This window comes from Phragmites australis, chromosome 7 (assembly GCF_958298935.1).
Source record: "Phragmites australis chromosome 7, lpPhrAust1.1, whole genome shotgun sequence".
In the NCBI taxonomy this organism is placed as follows: domain Eukaryota; kingdom Viridiplantae; phylum Streptophyta; class Magnoliopsida; order Poales; family Poaceae; genus Phragmites; species Phragmites australis.
In genome coordinates this window covers 37071829-37090067 of record NC_084927.1, presented here as the reverse complement: position 1 = coordinate 37090067, position 18239 = coordinate 37071829, and the positions used below count along the sequence as shown (strand labels likewise).

The window sequence follows — 18239 nt, the reverse complement described above, 5'->3', positions numbered from 1 at the left end:
AAAAATATCATAAGAAAATTGGTAATAATTAGAGACAAATATTTGCATATCCACAGCAAAATCATATAAACCTAAAAGCAACATCAACAAATTTCACAAGCAAAAAATAGAAAAAAATTGCAAAAAATAGGATGATTTTGGACAAGCAAAATGAGGGAGAAATAAAAGATACAACTTTAGACATTTTGTAGGCAAATGGAGAAGCCAATTTTCTTTTTTTCATTTGACATCATCATATTATAACTCAGCTTACAGATTATATATGATGAATTGGACCGTCGTGTCTGGGCCTTTTTTCGTGCCGGATCAGTACAGGCACGACCTATTTTTTTGTGCTGGGTCGAACCACCTATTGGACCCCATATCAAGATCTGATCCGGCCTATAAATCGTGTCGAGCCGACCCGATCCATCGGTGCTCATGCCAGGTTGAACTTAGGTTGGACCGGATCGTACCATGATTGGACCGGCCCAAAAAGCAAGGTCAAAGTCCCAGCTCTAGTCACGTGCATCAGTACATGATCGGTTGAAGATTCCGGTTGAACGGAAGAGCGAGCGCGCGGCGCGTGTCTGGGACGTTTGGTGATTTGTCGACTCAAGAATTCAGCAGAGTTGGTTGGTCTGGCTAGGAGAAGTAAACCTTGACCTGATACTGGTTGACCTACTTTGTATTGCATGAACAGCCAGGGATTCTGACTATCTGCCAGAAGTTTCATTCACTAATCAAACGTTTTTGCTGAACCATTCTCCTCCAATCGTCAAGAATAGTGTGAACTGCTCAACCAATAGTAACAGGAATAATTTGACTAAGAAGTACAGGCGAGAATTGGCTACTGCTGCTACCTACCGGAACTCTGACTAATTTTCTTTTGGAAGTGGAATTTGCAGGATAATAACAAATAGATCCAGGACCGGTAATAAGTCACTCAGAGCATAGGATCAGTCACAGCTTTTCTGCTCACGTCCTGCTCCGCTTCCGTGGTTTTAAGAGACTGCTTGTCTTGTCCATTCGTGATTTTAAGAGACGACTCGACAATTCGTCCTGGAGGCCCGTATGGCCCATCTTCGATCGACATGGCAATACGAGCCCGAAGGCCCAGGTGAACCACCAAGGTCGTTCGCTTTATATGGCCCTATGCAACAGCTACGCTTGTAAGCTTCACTCTTTCCCTGAACAAAAGTTACGTGCAGGACAGGAGTCATACATCCGCAGGTCAGCTGGTGCACAGAACTGGCACTTGTATTGGAACGTTACCATGACGGGCTGTGTATTTCCGCTCCATTTTCCAGTACTTCCTGACTTCAGCCGCCTTGATCAGATAGGCCAGTGATACAAAGGTACTCCACGCGTTGGCAGGATGCCACGTACGAACAACGAACGGGATCAGCTACGTTGGTTGTACAAGACGACACTTAGGTGAAAAAAATAGGAGTAGGCTGCCTGCGATGTCTTCCGAAAAAAATTCTCGCTCCAGAGCATCAACAGTATCGCTAGTAAACCACCACGCGGCTGTAGCAATAGCTCTCCATGGTTGAGCCCGCGGGCCTGGCTGGGCCGCCGCTTCCACGCAAAACCACGAACGCTCACGAGAAAATGACCCGAAAACTGGGCGGCGCGGCACCACGGCAGGACCCTCCCGTCCGAAGCATGATGCCCCTAGCCAGGCTAGCCCCCGCGTCCTTCCACGCCATCGATCGAGTCGGGCACTCGGACTCCGCCTTTCCCCCGCAGTAGGCAGGCGCGCGCGCGTGCTCCTCGGCCCCCGCGCCCGGATCGGACGATGGACCGATCCATTCCATCCCAGCTCGCCGCGGCCGCACCTCGCGGAGTACGAGGCGCGCTCGCGTTGCATGTGCCGAGAACTCGGCCCGAGCACGCGTCCCACTCCCACCCCAAGCATGGGCACGGCACGCCGTAGTAAAAAAAGTCGCCGCTCTTTTACACCCGACCGCCGTCCTTCCGCTCCTCGCTTCGCCTCCCAGCCTCATTTCCCTTTGCTTTCCCCGTTGGATTCCAGAGTTTTGGAATGTCACGGCCGGAGCCCGAGTGCCGGTCTGGGGGATGAGTGCATACCGTATACAGTACGCAGTATGCACGACGGCGGGCTCTAGGAATGTAGGCTGTTTTGGTACCTGTCAAATCCGATCTGAGCTAAGTCTGTCTAATCATGTGCGAGATTCAAGGTTTTGCTGCGGGTTTGTTTAAGTTATTCCCTGGCATGCACGTCTTTCCGCGTGACAAGATGGTTGGAGGTCAGGGCTTCAGCTTAAAGCTCATCATTAGCGGTGATAGACTTCTCCATGCTGCGGCTGACAGTTTCTTCCCAGTTCTCCGTATGAATGAGTACTTAGATTCTCCGCAATGCTTTTCGTTGTAGCTAGAAACGTGGAAGGGTTCAGTGAGAATGTGAGATCGTTCGGTTGGACTGTGGAGAATGGCACCGATCTTTACTACGGTAATTTCTCTCATTTTCATAGGGGAATACTTCTCATGTGACTCAATTCATCCACGCTTCGTACGAACATTGTGCTTACCCATATGAACGGCAGTGCAAAATTGCAAAAGGATCGTTTTCCCTCAACGCAGGTTCTTCAGCACTTGGGGGTGCTAGCTATAGTAGGCCTAAGGCCGCGATTTGAGGTTTACCAAAGCTTCCATCGTGGCATGGCCCACGCCTTTCTTTTGACAACGCCATCGAGGACGCACGCGCCGCCACTGTGCCTCAACTCACTCCACGGAAACGCATGCATGAAGAAATGACTAGCGTGCACCAGTCCTTCGATCTCCCGTGTCCACACTGAACACATCACATGGCATGCATTTATCAAACAGTTAAAAACTGAAGCACTATCACCGTTAGAAATTCGCTCAACTTGCTTGGATCGACTTATCCGAAATCTTATCCAGACGGCTTCGTCTAACCATGTCGACAACATGCTTTTAAGTAAAAAAAAGAAGAAGACGAAGATGTTTTTGTCCTCAAAGAAAAGAAAACGTGCAAAATTATGGTGTGTGATTCTTTGAATAACAAACAAATCACGCGGTTAATAATCAAAGCATTTACAATGTGTTTGCAACTGTACACTATATTTGCACGGAGTGGTATCAACTGGTGGAGGACCCAGAAAATAAATATACTATCTTCATTTTCGTTTAGTTATCATCAGTTTTTATCTTATATTTTTTGATCTTATATTTTTTCCTATGAAAAATTTATAATTACTTAAAATTATATATATTAATAATGTATATTTCACGATAAAACTAATAATATAAAAGTTTTAGATATCTATATACTTTTCATAGAAAAGAATATAAGATTAAAATTACTACGGTAAGAAACCGGTGACGAACAAATGAAAACGAAGGTTTATACGATTACTAGGGACAAGTAAGAAGGTTCTCCTCTGTAGCGGAGCACTGTTTGGGTCTTGGCTAAGTCCGAGGCGTGGAAAAGGGCCGTTTGTGTGATTACTAGGGAGCTGCTGCTCCTGCTCTGCTTTTGATTCCCTTCGCACTCTCTGAGATGGTGATGTCATGTGCACGTCCTGTCCCCCGTCGTGGGTCAGGGTGTGGTCACTGGCACGACATTCGCGGGATTCTGCCCCCCGCTGGGCCTCCACCCCGGCAGCTCGTCTGCCCCCTGTTCGTCGTCGTCCCGTCCCGTCTCGCTGCCGCGGCACGACGTGCAGCGTCGCCGGGAACTGCCACCTGGTGCCTGCCTGCCTGCCCGCCCGGCCAAGACGCATTCCGCCAAGGGCACCTGAGAAATCGTCAGCCGGAACTGAGCCGTGGCACCGTCCGGAAAAGGTCCGGTCTGCGCTGCCTCCATCTACAGCGGCCGAGGAGGCACGCTGTACGTGTTTGGCGTTGCTCGCGAGTGCAGACGAACGGTGCTTGCGACGCCGCAGAGGGTCTCGTGGCCGGAAGCATTCGCGGCAGCCGAGCCCTGCATCTGCATGCCGCGCCATGTTGTCAAATTGCTTGGGAAACCTGTCTGTACTGGCGGGAAGGCGGCGCTGATGCGCAACGCGACGGACGCTTCGGCCTTTGGGTGGTACGACGTGTCGCGTACCCGTGTGCAAGGTAGAACTGAGAGCAGTGAGCCCGTGGAGCTCGAGCTTCCTGCCCGAGGCAAGATGCCGGCGGGTGTGCGCCGAGGAATTCCAAAATCGGATTCGTTGTGCCCGGAGGCGGTCGATCGCAGCGGCGTCGTGTCTGTTCTTTCGTTTGGTTATTCCAAGCTTTTTTTTTGTCTGACTTGAGCTTGGACATAGATGTGGTCATGTGGACAAGATGGTAAGGGAGTAGTAGATTCCAAAGTCTGCTGAGGTGGCTTAAAATTTAGCAAGATTCCAAACACCAAATTTTGGGATGACAGAGGTATGACTGCAAAATTTCCAAAATAAAAAGAGACAGAGGTATGACTGCAAAATTTGTTTTGTAAAATTCTGCATTCCAGAAGTGTGAGTCTAACAACTGTTTAATTTACCAATTCACGGTTAGTCGAGATCAAAGATGGTGCAAAAGTTAGTCCTGCAATGGAAATTAGACAATTGTTACTAGTACATCCAAAGGACCAGAGGAATATTTATGATTGCACTGATCGATTGCATGCTCCTCTTTTTCGATAGAAGGTGTGTCTTCCTAGCTGTGTCAAATCTTTTGTCACGCATACAAGCGAAGGTGTGTCACCGTTGAAAATGCACTTGAGACACGTTGTTACATGTTAATATACCAATCCCTACAGAGTGCATGCTTAAGTCAAAAAGTTTTTTTTACCAAATAGTTATGCCATGTACCGCTCATGAACTCAAGTAGGTAGGCAGTGCTGCATTTCAAACGTACACTAAATTAAGCTAGGCTTTGCTTGGAATATTGACATATGGAGAACGATGTGTGCCGCTCATTCTTTACCGTATGACACATGGTGTCTTTTCGTCCCCAACACGTACTTGCTGTTTATGCTTTCCAGACGGCATGCAACGCAGCAAGCAAGCACGCCTTTTTGCAAATTGGCAAGGCAACTTTTTGTGTACTGGCTTAAAGGGTGAATAAATTATTTCGAGCGAGCATTGCTCCCTCTTAGATCACCAGAGGTCACCGTGATGATGAGCATGATTCCTCATGTTGATCCTGACCTGCGAAGTAAGAAAAAAAGCGACTTTTTATCGTCAACAGCGAAAAGAGCCACTCGCTCTTCGCACCGTCGAATCTCATTATGCGTTTTTAACTTCCGAGGCAAAAGACAGCATATATATAGGAGTAGATGTTTCGTTCTAATACTATACCAGCCCGATACGGTCATGCACAGTGCACATGCATATCACGGTGTATACCAGGTGTTGGGGTCACCACCAAGAGCTCCCCGACTCTCCTTAGCTTTGTTTGTCAAGGTCTTCGGGCCCAGAGCCGGGAGACACCTTAGGTTAGAATAAGGGGGTCGTCGTCTATTTGGTTGATTGGACTGTCGTGGTCTCCGGAGGATTGAGCTTAGCGTCGTCTCAAAGGTTCCAGGCTCCGAGTCATCTTAGAGGATAGGCATCCGGGTGCCCTGGGCTTCGAAGGCCGCTGACCTCCTAGAGTCCTAGAAGGCATGAGCCCTCATCCAAGGATTGATAGAGGGACCCACCAGCCACCTGCTGCTATGAAGTGATCTGCATTTAGTATTGTGGTGGTTGGAAGACTGAACTGAGCCATCACGGTAGTTGACAACATGTTGAGCACTGTAGCAATTTACCGCCAGGTTTAGTGATGTCACCCAAGTTGTTGAAAGCTGACTTTGAGCCTGAACAATGTATTAACAAGCTAGCTCTAAGACCAATTATAAAACGATGACTTGTATCTCTATCAATTACAAAGATATATCTGTACGCTCACACTCTGACTAACAATATAAATATCTGACCATCGGCCCGGGAAAAAACTCTTCAGGACTCTAGGCATTCTCTCCATTTCACTTTTTCTCTAAGTCTGAACAGCTCCAGTTGATTGTCTCTCACCGCTCTCTGTTGGCAGAAGACATTTCTTCCACCAACATAATGCCGCTGCTCTCAGCTTTGTTCGGGTAAACGAAGGATGTCCAAACTCAGAGCAGCCGGTGCAGATAGTTTGGTGCTAGACCGCCAGTTGTGCGACACCGGGACGCCGTGCGTAAGGAACAGGGCTGTCTGGTCTCCGGTCTCCGATTACGAACCCACACGGTCCTCGTCGCTGCGGGGTGCAGTCCAAGGCCAACCCAACACGTCGGGCAACCGGCTCGTACTCGCGCTTCAGTGTGCTGCTCGCGCTTCCCTCCCCTGCGCAAAGCCTGCCACCGCGTCTGTCGTCGCGAGCCCAGACTCGTCCGTCCGTCGGTAGCCGCGTGCGTCGATCCCTCGAACAAATCCACGCCTCCCAATCCCGTCGCGTCGCATGGCACACACCCACCCCTTCCAGTTCCACCCACCGCGCGACGCGAGAGAGTCGAGAGATGGTGTGGCGCGTCGCGTTTGGCTGTACGCGTAGACACGCAGTACGCACTGTTCCCTCGTTCCGCACCTGACATGTGGGGATCAAGACGGAGCAGAGAAGCAAAGCAAAGCGAAGCGAAGGAGAAAACCGAGGAAGAGAGAGAGAGTGAGTTGGGGTTGGGCCACGCAGCAAAGCATGCCTGCGCAAATGAGGAATCATGGCTTCTCCCCTCGAAAGGTCGGCATCTTTCGCCCAAAGACGCAGAGGTCAGCACTCAGCAGTCATCAGGCTGCAGAGGCCAAAGAGAGGAGAGGGGGACGAGAGAGACCGCGAGCGAGAAGCGCGCAAAAGGCGAGCACAAGAGGAAAGGGGAGCACGGCCACCCGCGTATCATTGCCATTTAGCTACGCCCCCAAGCCTACGCCACGCCATACGCACCACCACCTCGCTGCTGCTGCTGGTCATACTACGCCACCACCTCTTCCTCGCGTGCTCCCCGGCGTGGCACGAGGTTGCCCATCTCCCTCCCTTTCTGTCCCTCCCCCGCTTTGCCCTTTATCAGAGCACCCCCTGGCGTTGCGCGTTGGCATTTCGTGTCGTTCTCCCCGTCGCTTATTTATCAGAGGAACGAGTAGGGGCTTCACTTGCCCGGTTGCCTTCTTCAGCCTCCTCACCTCGCCCGCGCCCGGGAGACACAGAGACAAGCCGAGGTGGGTTCTGTTCTTGTCATTGCTCTTGCTTTGTCTCAGTCTCACACTCTCTTGTCCAGTTTACTAGTTCCCATCTCGCCTCTTCTGGAATACAGCCGTTCGTTTGAAACGGATAATGCGAGAGCTGCTCTTGATACTACTTGTCATTTCAAGCTCTGCTTTTGGCGCTACTCCTACTCGGCATTGCCATTCCTGATGCCATGCTTGACGCCGTAGCTAGGAATGGACGGGAGCACCGATGGATATCCGTGGAGTTTTAACTAGTTAGTTAATTATTTTGTCGTACATCCACGGACCTCTCCACGCCATCCCTGCCCGACGCTGGGTTGCAACTCTCGTCAGGGCCGGGCGCCACATTTGTTAGTTTGGACTTATGTTTTTTTTAAAAGCTATGTTTTTAGCTTATTTAAAAAATTATTTTTAGAAATAATCTGTTAGCTTTACAATAATTTTTAGTTTCTCAGTATATAGCTTTAAAAAACATCTTTTTTGAGTTTCACTGTTTTAATTTATTATGTTTAGAAACAGATTTCTATTTTTTTTAAAATATTTTTCTAAAACTCGTTTATTCTAGCTTCACTAACAGAAGCATAAAACAAACAGCAGCTTAGCCTCGTTCGGTTTTATTCCTACTGGCTCGTAGAGGCATGCGTGGCGTGGCGTGAAAACACAAAAGCCACCTGCTTTCTTGGGAAAGGGAGGTGGTGTTAGCCATGGGGACCCAAACCCGAGCTTGTAGTGCTCCGAATGCATTTGGGGCCTTCTTCTTCACCTGGCTTTTACTCTTCTCGTCTTTGCCTGCTGCTCGCAAACAGATTGACATTTCGCACCCTCTGGCCTCTGCCTCTCTCACAGTGGCATGCATGCATTTTGAGTTTTGAGCAATGGTGAAGTGCGTATAAGCTGGGAATCGAGCATACGTCAGGATCTTGGCATCCAGAAAGCCGCGGTTTTTTCGGCTTCAGTTTGGTGGGTTTCTGGAGATGGCGTCCTCACAGGAGAAGGCCACGTCGGGTGTTCTGAGGAACGCGGCGGCGCTGCTCGACGAAATGCAGCTCCTGGGAGAAACGCAGGGTGAGTGTTTCAGATACTGCTACTGCTGCTTACTGATGCGGAATTGTGCATTACTCCGTCGCATTTAGGCGTGATGCGAGTGTTTCCTGTGCCCAATAGGTGCAAAGAAGGTGATCAACTCCGAGCTCTGGCACGCGTGTGCCGGGCCGCTGGTGTGCCTGCCGCAGCGGGGGAGCCTGGTGCACTACTTTCCTCAGGGGCATAGTGAACAGGTTCGAACGCATTCTGCATATTCTGTATTTCGTTATCATACAGTGTAATCTTAGTGCTGTGGAGTATGGACTAACGGGCACGGATTTATTTGGTTGAATTTGTTCTCCTGCAGGTTGCGGCTACCACTAGAAAGACACCAAATTCTCGCATTCCAAACTACCCGAGCCTCCCGTCTCAGCTGCTATGTCAAGTTCACAGCATCACTTTGCATGTAAGTGTAAATAATATTTCGGATCGAATGTTTGGATTGCCCAATATGTATTCCTTAATTAATGCTTGAATGTTTATCTTACACAGGCTGACAAGGAAACTGATGAGATTTATGCACAGATGACCCTTCAACCAGTACATTCTGTAAGTAAATGATGTTGCTTTGATGCATTACATGTGAGTTTGGCTTCATAATATGTAGTTTTGATATTCTTCAAACAACAAGTGAAGATCAATTTTATCTCTTATAGCTTCCAAGAAAAGTACTGTAATAACATGCATTGCTTTTAGGAAGCCTAGTAACTGTAGGAATTGGAACTCTGAAAAATTCAGAAGCTGATGAACCTTTACATTTTTCTTTTTAGAAAATTATAAACTTTGACTCCACTTGAGAGTTCTAATCTTGATGACATTTTAGGAAACTGACGTCTTCCCAATTCCAACTCTTGGTGCTTACACCAAAAGCAAGTATCCCACTGAATATTTCTGCAAAAATTTAACTGCAAGTGATACAAGTACGCATGGTGGTTTCTCAGTTCCACGAAGGGCTGCAGAGAAGTTGTTCCCACAACTCGTATGAGCTTTTTATCTACATTCTAATTAATTTGTTGATCTTTTTGAACGCTTTAGCTCATAGCTATGTTTTGAACCCCCAGGATTACACAATGCAACCTCCTAATCAGGAGCTTATTGTTCGAGATTTGCATGATAACCTGTGGACATTCCGTCACATTTATCGTGGTAGGGTCTGACACTGTTTGACTTGGTTTTCGTAGTTCATGGATAAAAAGTGCAGGTTATCTTTGGACCCTATTGTCTGAAACTTGTTTTGATGTTCCTTACAGGGCAGCCAAAGAGACATCTTCTAACAACTGGATGGAGTCTTTTTGTTGGGACAAAACGGCTTAAAGCTGGGGACTCTGTCCTATTTATCAGGTATGCACCTAAAGTGAATAATTTATAAGTCTATTTGTCATCTTAAGCAAAGACACATGGTGCTATTGAGAAATTAAATCTGTTAGATTCAATATAACTGTCCTTTATTGTACGGAATCAACCATACGATACAGAGATGATTCCTGTGTTCGAATGATATCATATCTAGGGGATACAAAAGTATATTACAATACAGAATCTTCCTTGACTTTTTTTTTTCCTGTGGGAGTTCCTTGGCTTAGTTTTATGTTCCTTGCTGTAATGGAGGAAATACCATGTGCACTGTTCTGTTACTTGTCTCTTCTAGTAGCTGGTCACCAATGTACATATTCAACTTCCTGATTTTAAATGTTTATGCTGCTGTTACTGTAAGTTATGGACAATTCTGTGCTAATGTTTGTCAATGCTAAGATGAAAGTGACTTCTATTGCGCTATGCCACAGTGACACCAAAATTTAACTTACCCAGTCTAAAATTAGCTTTCACGTCATAAATTTGCCACATAATAAACTGTCTACAATGCAAAATCCTTGGTGACTAAAAGTGTTGGTACAGGGATGAGAAGTCGCAACTCCTTGTGGGTATTAGGCGGGCCACCCGACAACAACCGGCATTGTCATCATCTGTCCTGTCTACTGATAGTATGCACATAGGCGTTCTTGCTGCTGCAGCTCATGCGGCATCAAGTGGTGGCTCATTTACTATCTACTACAATCCTAGGTACGTAATTTTATCTAGCCGTTTTACTTGTTATTTGGTATGCTTTCCTGGTAGGCATATTTACATATATTTATTCTTGAATTCTGTTTAGGACAAGTCCGTCGCCATTTGTAATTCCTCTTGCAAGGTACAATAAGGCCACCTATATGCAACCATCAGTTGGAATGAGATTTGCGATGATGTTTGAGACAGAGGAGTCCAGCAAGCGCAGGTTTATCCTCTTTTCACTTCATATGCACATAGCATTTTTCTAGTTCTGATACGATGCTCTGAATTTTTATACACTCAACTAAAAGATTGAATATCATAAAACTACACTTTTTTTTTAATTTAACTATCACAAAACTACATTTTTCCCCATTTCACAAAATCACATTTACTTTGCATCACTTTATTACAAAATTATACTTCTTTTGGTTTAACTATCACAAAACTACATTTTTCTTCTCTTATTTCATAAAATCGCACTTATTTTACATCACTTTATCACAAAACTATATTTCTGTTATTGTGAACAGATCTGACAAGATAAACCCACACGTCAAATTTACAGGCTTCAGTCCTCACCGTTTGCTGACGTGGTCGACTATGTCATATCACAATTGCTTGTCAAGTTAGTAGATCTTACGTGGGCTTTGAACTCATTCTCTTAGAAGCTACCGATTTGGCACGAGTTAAATTTCTGACCGCGAAAAATTGACGCTGATGTGGGTTAGCGTGACACCATTTAGCCACCCAAATGGTACCATGCCAACCCCCGCTAGTGCTATTTGGGCGGCTAAATGGTGTCACACTAACCCCCACCATCACTAATTTTTAAAGTCTAGGAATTCAACTCGTGTCAGATCGGTAGCTTCCAAGAGAAAAAGTACAAAGGCTACGTAAGATCTGCTAACTTGGTAAGCAATTGTGATATGGTATAGTCGACTATATCAGAAAACAGTGATGACTGAAATCTATAAGCATGACGTGTGGATCTATCTTGTCAGATCTTTTTACAGTAACAGAAATGTAGTTTTGTGATAAAGTGATGTAAAGTAAGTATGGTTTTATGAAATAGAGGGAAAAAATGTATTTTTATGATAGTTAAACTAAAAGAAGTATAGTTTTGTGATAAAGTAATGCAAAATAAATGTAGTTTTGTGAAATAGGAGGAAAAAAAAATAGTTTTGTGATAGTTAAACTAAAATAAGTGCCAACTAAAATTGATGTCTAGTGTCAAAATAATATTACTGGATCGTAAATGCCTTCTGCACCATAACTATTCTAAGCAAAAAAAATTCTATATTGATGCTTATTATATGGTCAGTAAATGCCTTCTGCACCATAACTATTCTAAATCTTTTTTCTATATTGCAGATGCACAGGTACAATTGTGGGAATTAGCGACCACGACCCGATACGATGGCCGAACTCAAAATGGCGCAACTTGCAGATTGAATGGGACGAACATGGGTATGGAGAAAGACCTGAAAGAGTTAGCATATGGGATATCGAGACTCCAGAGAACTCTCTAGTATTCTCTTCTCCATTGAATTCGAAGCGGCAATGTCTTCCCTGTTACGAAGGTACTTCTCTACCATTCCCTAGGTTTCTTTAGGACCATGTGGTAAGCTGAAACAATCTTTTTTTCCTTTTCCATTTACAGTTCCTGGGCTACAAATTGGGTCTGCAAATTTGTCATCAATTCCAAGGGCGCAAGGGAATCCTTTTGGTAACTTGCAACACATGCCAGCAATCGGCTCAGAATTGGCTTTGACGCTTCTCAATCAATCTGGCCAGAACTTTGGGATTCCGCTCAGTTGTCACCAATCCTCATTTTCTAGTATTATTCAAGATGTTAGGCGAAGTTATATCCCTGCATCAACATTTGGTGCTTCCACTGGGTCAATAAAGCAAGAAAGCATGCCTTCAAGTGAAGCCCAGCAGCAGTTGAATACTCCTAAGATTCAGAAAGGTGATCAAATAAGCTGTGAGGTTCAGCCAGGCATTGACTCGATTTCTGCGCACGAGTTGAATGTTAAAGCAAGAGGGCCAAGAAACACATTTTCACACCCAAGTCAAAGTATTTCGGATCAAAACAGTAAGGGTGAGCCCAGAAGCAAAACTCGAAGGATCAAGAAGGGTTTGTCTCACAAAACCATTTCAGATAAATCTGAGCTTTCTTCAGTCCCTTCTCTGATTTGTGACGACCAGCGGCATGGTTCGGAAGCAAGATTAGTTGATTGTGAAGCCGAACAAGATAACTGTGGAAATAATGAAGACTCATCCGGTGCCCTTACTCGAGGTGATTTTGCTGGTGAGCAGCAAGTTCAGCAGTTTGAACAGCATGAACTACTGTCACCACCAAAGTTAGAATCATCAAAATCACCCGATGTGGGGAAGTTAGTCAGCTCATTTCCAAACCAAGGGTGTTTTTCACAGTTCCTAGAGGGTCTGGATTGGGTGATTCAGCCTTCCTATTACCAAGACTCCAATGTCATTCAATCAGTTAGTGCATCAGATAACATTTTTAATCCATCTGCAGATATACCTTCCACAATAAATTCTGATACTATGGAGGCATTTCCAAATTCTTGCCTTTCAGATTGCTTTCCTAATTCCATTCAAGAGTTTATTAGCAGCCCAGATCTAAATTCCCTAGCATTTCTGTCACCGGAGATGCAACATTTGGATGTCCAGCACGATGGTAGCAACCTGCCGAGCACATGCAACTCATATGTACAAATGTGTTTCTCAGAGGAGAGTGGAAATCAGAGTGCAACTTTAAGTGGCCTGCACATGGAAGCTATCCACATAAGCATGAACAGCAGTTCATGCTCTCAACCACTGGCTACGGAGAGCTTTGATGCAAGGATGTTCTCAAAGTTGCCAAATTTAAAGGAATCCCAAGTATTGCCTATGCAAGAGATTCATAACAGTTCCATGGGAACACCTTCTTGCAGTATGGATGCGGTCGTGTACAGCAATGATCGAAGTGTGAAGCAGATGAAGCCACCGGTGCGGACATATACAAAGGTACGTTGCACGAGTGTCAAAAAGGAAACGTTTGTCAAATGTTGTTGATACTGAATGTGACATATTGCTTATGCTATCTTGTTTTCCATGCTAACAGGTTCAAAAGCTTGGTTCAGTTGGAAGATCTATAGATGTTACACGGTTTAGAGATTACCATGAGTTGAGGTCAGCCATTGCGTGCATGTTTGGACTCCAGGGGAAACTGGAACATCCTGGCAGTTCAGACTGGAAGCTTGTTTATGTGGACTACGAAAATGACGTTCTTCTCGTTGGAGATGACCCGTGGGAGTAAGCATAAGCTTCTTTGCATCGATTTCTTTTTCTTTTAAAAAGTAATCTTTTGCATTCATTCCTGAATTCTATCCAGCACAAACCATATAGCACCTTACTTCCAGTCTGACTTGTGTCGTTCATGACCATAGTAATTCTGCTCGTTCTAAGGTGCTTCCGACCTCTTCACAGGGAATTCATCAACTGTGTCAGATGCATCCGGATTCTGTCACCTTCAGAAGTACAACAGATGAGTGAGAATGGCGTGCATGTCTTGAATGATTGCATCCAAATAGCTTAGTAAGGACTGCTGCTTCTGCAGTTTGCACAATGTAAAACTGCAATGCAAGAAATGAGTGTCCGAGGAGCCATAGTTGTTCTGTAAATAAAAGAAATGGGCATTGAGTTCTCCCAAATCTTTAGCTGTTTTCTGGCATAAGAAGATCGACAGCTTCTTTTGAAAAAATATGGGGAAGATTGGATCCAGCACTACTCAACTAGAGTTGGGCAGGGGTTCCTCCGCGGATCCAAATCCTTGGACTTCAGCATTCTATGACAGATGCTACAGTGATGTGCAGTTGGGTACTATAACATTGAATCTTATTCATCAACCTGAGATTCAACGGCTCATGACGAATTAAAGTGACTGTCATGTGAAATCAGAGTATCCCATTTCGCCTGGCACATGGAAGATGGAAAATGTGGGACCATACAACATCATGTGCAACCTCTTTCAGTCATGATAGCAGTGACGATTTTCATTTGGAGTAAAGTCAGACGGACACACGATAAGACAATTGGTTAAGGGTAACTAAGAGTCATCTACAAATAGAGGTGCTTAGCAAATGAAAACTAATTTCTTGCCAACGTACGATGACTAAGGTGCTTACACTGTGTTATATTTGTCATCTCATTACGAAAATTCGCCAAACTTAGAGTTTTATTTTTTTATAAAAAAAAACAGAATTGGCCAATCAAGTGAAGGCATTAAGCCCAGGGCGATCTGAACCTGGGCTATTTATATCATAGCAAGGCAAAGCAGTCCAGCTCGAGGCCTAAACCGCAACCCAAAACCCAAAACCGTCCGAAGCTTCGCTGCTTCAGCGACCAAGGACGCCAAGATAGGGTCGGAAACCCCCGCCGCCGACGGCGTCGGCGACGCCGTCCGCAAGCGGCCCAGCGGCGGCGATGCCCCCGCGCCGGCGCCCGCCGAGAAGCGCCGGCGCCCGGAGCCCCCGTCCTCCTCGGGCTCCCGCGACCGCCGCCCGTCCTCGGCCGTGGAGAAGGTGCGCGCCTCCCACATCCTGATCAAGCACGAGGGCTCCCGCCGCAAGGCCTCGTGGCGCGACCCGGACGGCGTCGCCATCTCCGCCACGACCCGCGACGACGCCGCAGACCTCGCGCGCGCGCTCCGCGAGCAGATCGTCTCCGGGGAGCGCAAGTTCGAGGACGTAGCCGCCGAGAACTCCGACTGCAATTCTGCCAAGCGAGGCGGTGACCTCGGTCAGTTCTTCGTACTGCTACCTCCTCCTGGCCAACTCGTTGGTGTATAAGCACTCTGTATAGGGTTTGATTTTTAGTGAGCGGTTGATTCGGTGTGTGGATAGAAGAACTTGCTGTTTTGAATCCTGATTAGAATTACAAACCCCAACTTCTGTAGTAGACAATATGAAATGTCTCTGGTGGATAAACTCTCACTCTGATCTAGACGCAGTAGGTGTTGGCTATGTATATTAGGATAGTTGATGTCATTGGAATATACTATCGTGTCATGTTTAATTATGTGCAATAATGGGGAGTTACATGTGGTAGTTGCACTATAATTCAGACGAGAAACATTCTATTTCCTTACAGGAGACGGTTATTGTTAATGTAGTACCTTCACTTATGCAAAGTAAGGCAAAATATATGCTGCTTCCCTTTAACTGGCTCATGAGCTGGATTGGTTGCTTATCGTGTGTATGGTTTGAGAGATCATCCCATGTATTTTGGTGGGATGACTCCATTCCTCATGTTTACACTAGATATGTGCTTATGAGGGATGAGGTGGTGATGGATCAACCCATCCCATTCCTCAAACCAAACAAAATAATGAGGAGTGAGATGATCCATCACCACCCCACTCCTCGAACCAAACACACCATTAGTCCATTGGATATGACTATATGAGGCTTAAGTTTGGTATGCTATATGGGTTTTTCTTTGGTGGTCGTGTCCAACTTTATTACGAAGAACTCTGAAAAGCTTCTCGTGTCTTCAACTTTCTGTATTGTTATTTTTCAAGGGAAAATAGTTTTAAACATTGTATTCTCTAGAACAGGCCATGGTCTTGAATCATGGTAGCCAACATGGAATGAGTTACAGTACTTAGCTGCCTCGTTTGCTCCATCTATGAGGATTGAAGAATAAATCACAAGAGATTTGATATCTGCATGATAGTCAACTTCGAGTTTTGTTCCTGCCTTCCTGGTATACTATGCGACACCCCGATATGGACACCTGCAGATAATTTTTATCTAACGAGAACAGAAGAACAACGCATGGCATCACATGTAAGTTGTCCTGTTATAGGCCTTCAGGTGTGTCGCTGCCGTGCCAGAAAATGGAATGATCTATCTGGACACAAAGATAATCCAACACATGTTGAATGTGCATCAGCACACATGATTTGACATGTGTATGCTGCTTTGGATAACTGTAGGTGCGAAGTGTTAGGGGTATCAGGTGGATAGAGGCAGTGCCGCAGTGGGTGGGGGTTTCTGAGTGCTGCAGAGGAGTAAAGAGAAGGAGATGACAACATATGTTAGTTGACTAGCAGCTTTGGTGTTTTTGCCATTGCCGCATTTCTTCTGTTTATTAACCTTTGTTATTCCAAGTGAGTAGGCTAGTAGCAATCTGGTGGTAAGACTGGTGACTTGGTCGAGAGAGCAGGAATTTAATAATTGAATGGTAATGTTTAAATAAGTGCGGGAATATCCGAAATCTGTTATTATGAATAGTGCTTCCGCTGATAGGCATGATTACTTTGATTAGCCAAATGGTGGGTAAATGCATATCAACCGTGCATTAAAGCTGTGCTGTTCACATTTTAGGAAAGCACTGAAGTACCTAGCATGATAGCTTGCTCTTGTGTGACAATTTAGTCAACGGGTTGCCATTTTTATTTCTTGCTAAACATTTGTAGTGTAAGAGATTTGCTGGCATGAGACAAAGTTGTCAATGGGATCACAATGGCATGTAATGTGGAAGCTAACCTTGCATATTATGAATCTCACAAAAAATTACCATCAACCGATGTTGTTTAGTTTCATACATTTTTGTCTAAATATTTTAAAATCCATGATCAACGGTGACTTAATTCCATGATTATGTTGCAGGCTCATTTGGGAGGGGTAAGATGCAAAAGGCTTTTGAGAAAGCTGCTTTTGCTCTGAAGGTTGGGGAGATAAGTGATGTGGTTGATACAGAGAGCGGGGTGCATATCATCAAGAGGACTCGCTAATTGCGCTGCCATCTCCTATCTGAATCCATATACGCTGGAAACTGGAATATGCCCTAAAGAAGCTCCATGGTTTCTTGCTTCGTTGATGAACTTGTGCATGTACTCTCTCATGAGCTTGAGAATTGAGATGTTTTAGTTCCTTTTGTAACTTTATGTGGCAGACATCTAGTTCGGAATGGTGCTCACGGCAAGATGGAATCATAGTGTTTGAGTATGACAGGATTTTATGTTGATTGTGCCAATGCCATTCTTCACTCCAGAGTTTTACATTTTTTTTTCATTGCATGTCTAATCGAAACGCGTAAATTGAATGACAAGTCCGTTGTTTCCTCAATCATGACTTGGATTTGCTGCTGTAGAACATGTAGTGCAGGTATCAATTAGTTAGTGCCGTGTGAACAATGGGCGGCCGTATGGTGTAGGTTCGTGCGATCCGTATCAAAACGGCAGCAACGATCCCAGATGCATCAAAGTCACTTGGTGCCATCTCAAAGATCACACTCGAGCATTGACCGACACGGTCGGTAGACGATCACAAGCGCCCTGACGATACATGGCCCCTTTGGATCAGCAGCAGCCGGCGCCGGCCACCGGCTCGGGAGCAGCACGACCTGCGGGACTGTGCGGCTGCGGCCGAACGTTTGTTGGAGGGATGAGGGTGGTTAGGGTATCTACCTTTTTAAGCTCGTGATATGTGTGTTTGGTTCGAGGGTAAATTGGACGTGTCTAATCAACTTCGAGTAATATTCCTCATATATGTCTGATAGAATGAGCTGGTTATTTTTGGCTGGACGAATTCTTATCTAATTTTGATCATTAGTTAAATTATCAGTAATGATTAGTATGTTGAATTACTAATTATTATTTATTACTTCGATATTAGGATTGATAAGTATTATTGTGTTGATTAGTATAACAAAATATGGTAATTATTACTAATTAGTAAAATAAATAGTGACGCTTAGCACAATTAGTAATTACTACGACAAGATAGGATTGATAAGTGTTAGTGCGTGTTAATTAAGTGTATGATTAACTATTATTATTTAAAATTAAGAGAGATAATTAAGTTAATTATTTTCATTACGTTCACCCCATGTCTCTAATCAAACAGACAATTTAGATGGTTTTAT

General features: G+C 45.1%; 2 protein-coding genes across 3 annotated transcripts; both read left to right on the top strand.

The window, feature by feature from the left end:
* The first annotated feature begins 6744 nt into the window (after positions 1-6744).
* LOC133925184 (auxin response factor 11-like) lies at positions 6745-14014 on the top strand. Of its 2 annotated transcripts, none has more exons than XM_062371044.1 (14): positions 6745-7163; positions 8019-8237; positions 8337-8449; positions 8563-8661; positions 8748-8804; positions 9079-9234; positions 9317-9398; positions 9506-9596; positions 10152-10316; positions 10408-10527; positions 11676-11884; positions 11965-13334; positions 13432-13622; positions 13797-14014. In XM_062371044.1, the coding sequence occupies exons 2-14, from the start codon at positions 8147-8149 to the stop codon at positions 13903-13905; spliced, it is 2853 nt and encodes a 950-aa protein (XP_062227028.1). In that variant the 5' UTR covers positions 6745-7163; positions 8019-8146; the 3' UTR covers positions 13906-14014. The 2 variants fall into 2 exon arrangements, with proteins under 2 accessions (XP_062227028.1, XP_062227027.1); XM_062371043.1 differs by having other exon boundaries at positions 9317-9401.
* Positions 14015-14611: 597 nt separating this feature from the next.
* On the top strand, positions 14612-17360 carry LOC133925642 (peptidyl-prolyl cis-trans isomerase Pin1-like; the record flags this gene model as incomplete). The annotated part of the gene is made up of 2 exons (XM_062371499.1): positions 14612-15107; positions 16982-17360. Coding segments are annotated over 2 exons (621 nt in total), but the record flags the coding sequence as incomplete, so codon positions are not given.
* Between the last annotated feature and the right edge of the window lie 879 nt (positions 17361-18239).

Coding starts and splice junctions, on each gene's coding strand:
- LOC133925184 (XM_062371043.1), top strand. CDS start 8,147: ATGGCGTCCTCACAGGAGAAGGCCACGTCGGGTGTTCTGAGGAACGCG. Junction 8,238..8,336: donor GCTCCTGGGAGAAACGCAGG/GTGAGTGTTTCA, acceptor TGTGCCCAATAG/GTGCAAAGAAGGTGATCAAC. Junction 13,623..13,796: donor GTTGGAGATGACCCGTGGGA/GTAAGCATAAGC, acceptor ACCTCTTCACAG/GGAATTCATCAACTGTGTCA.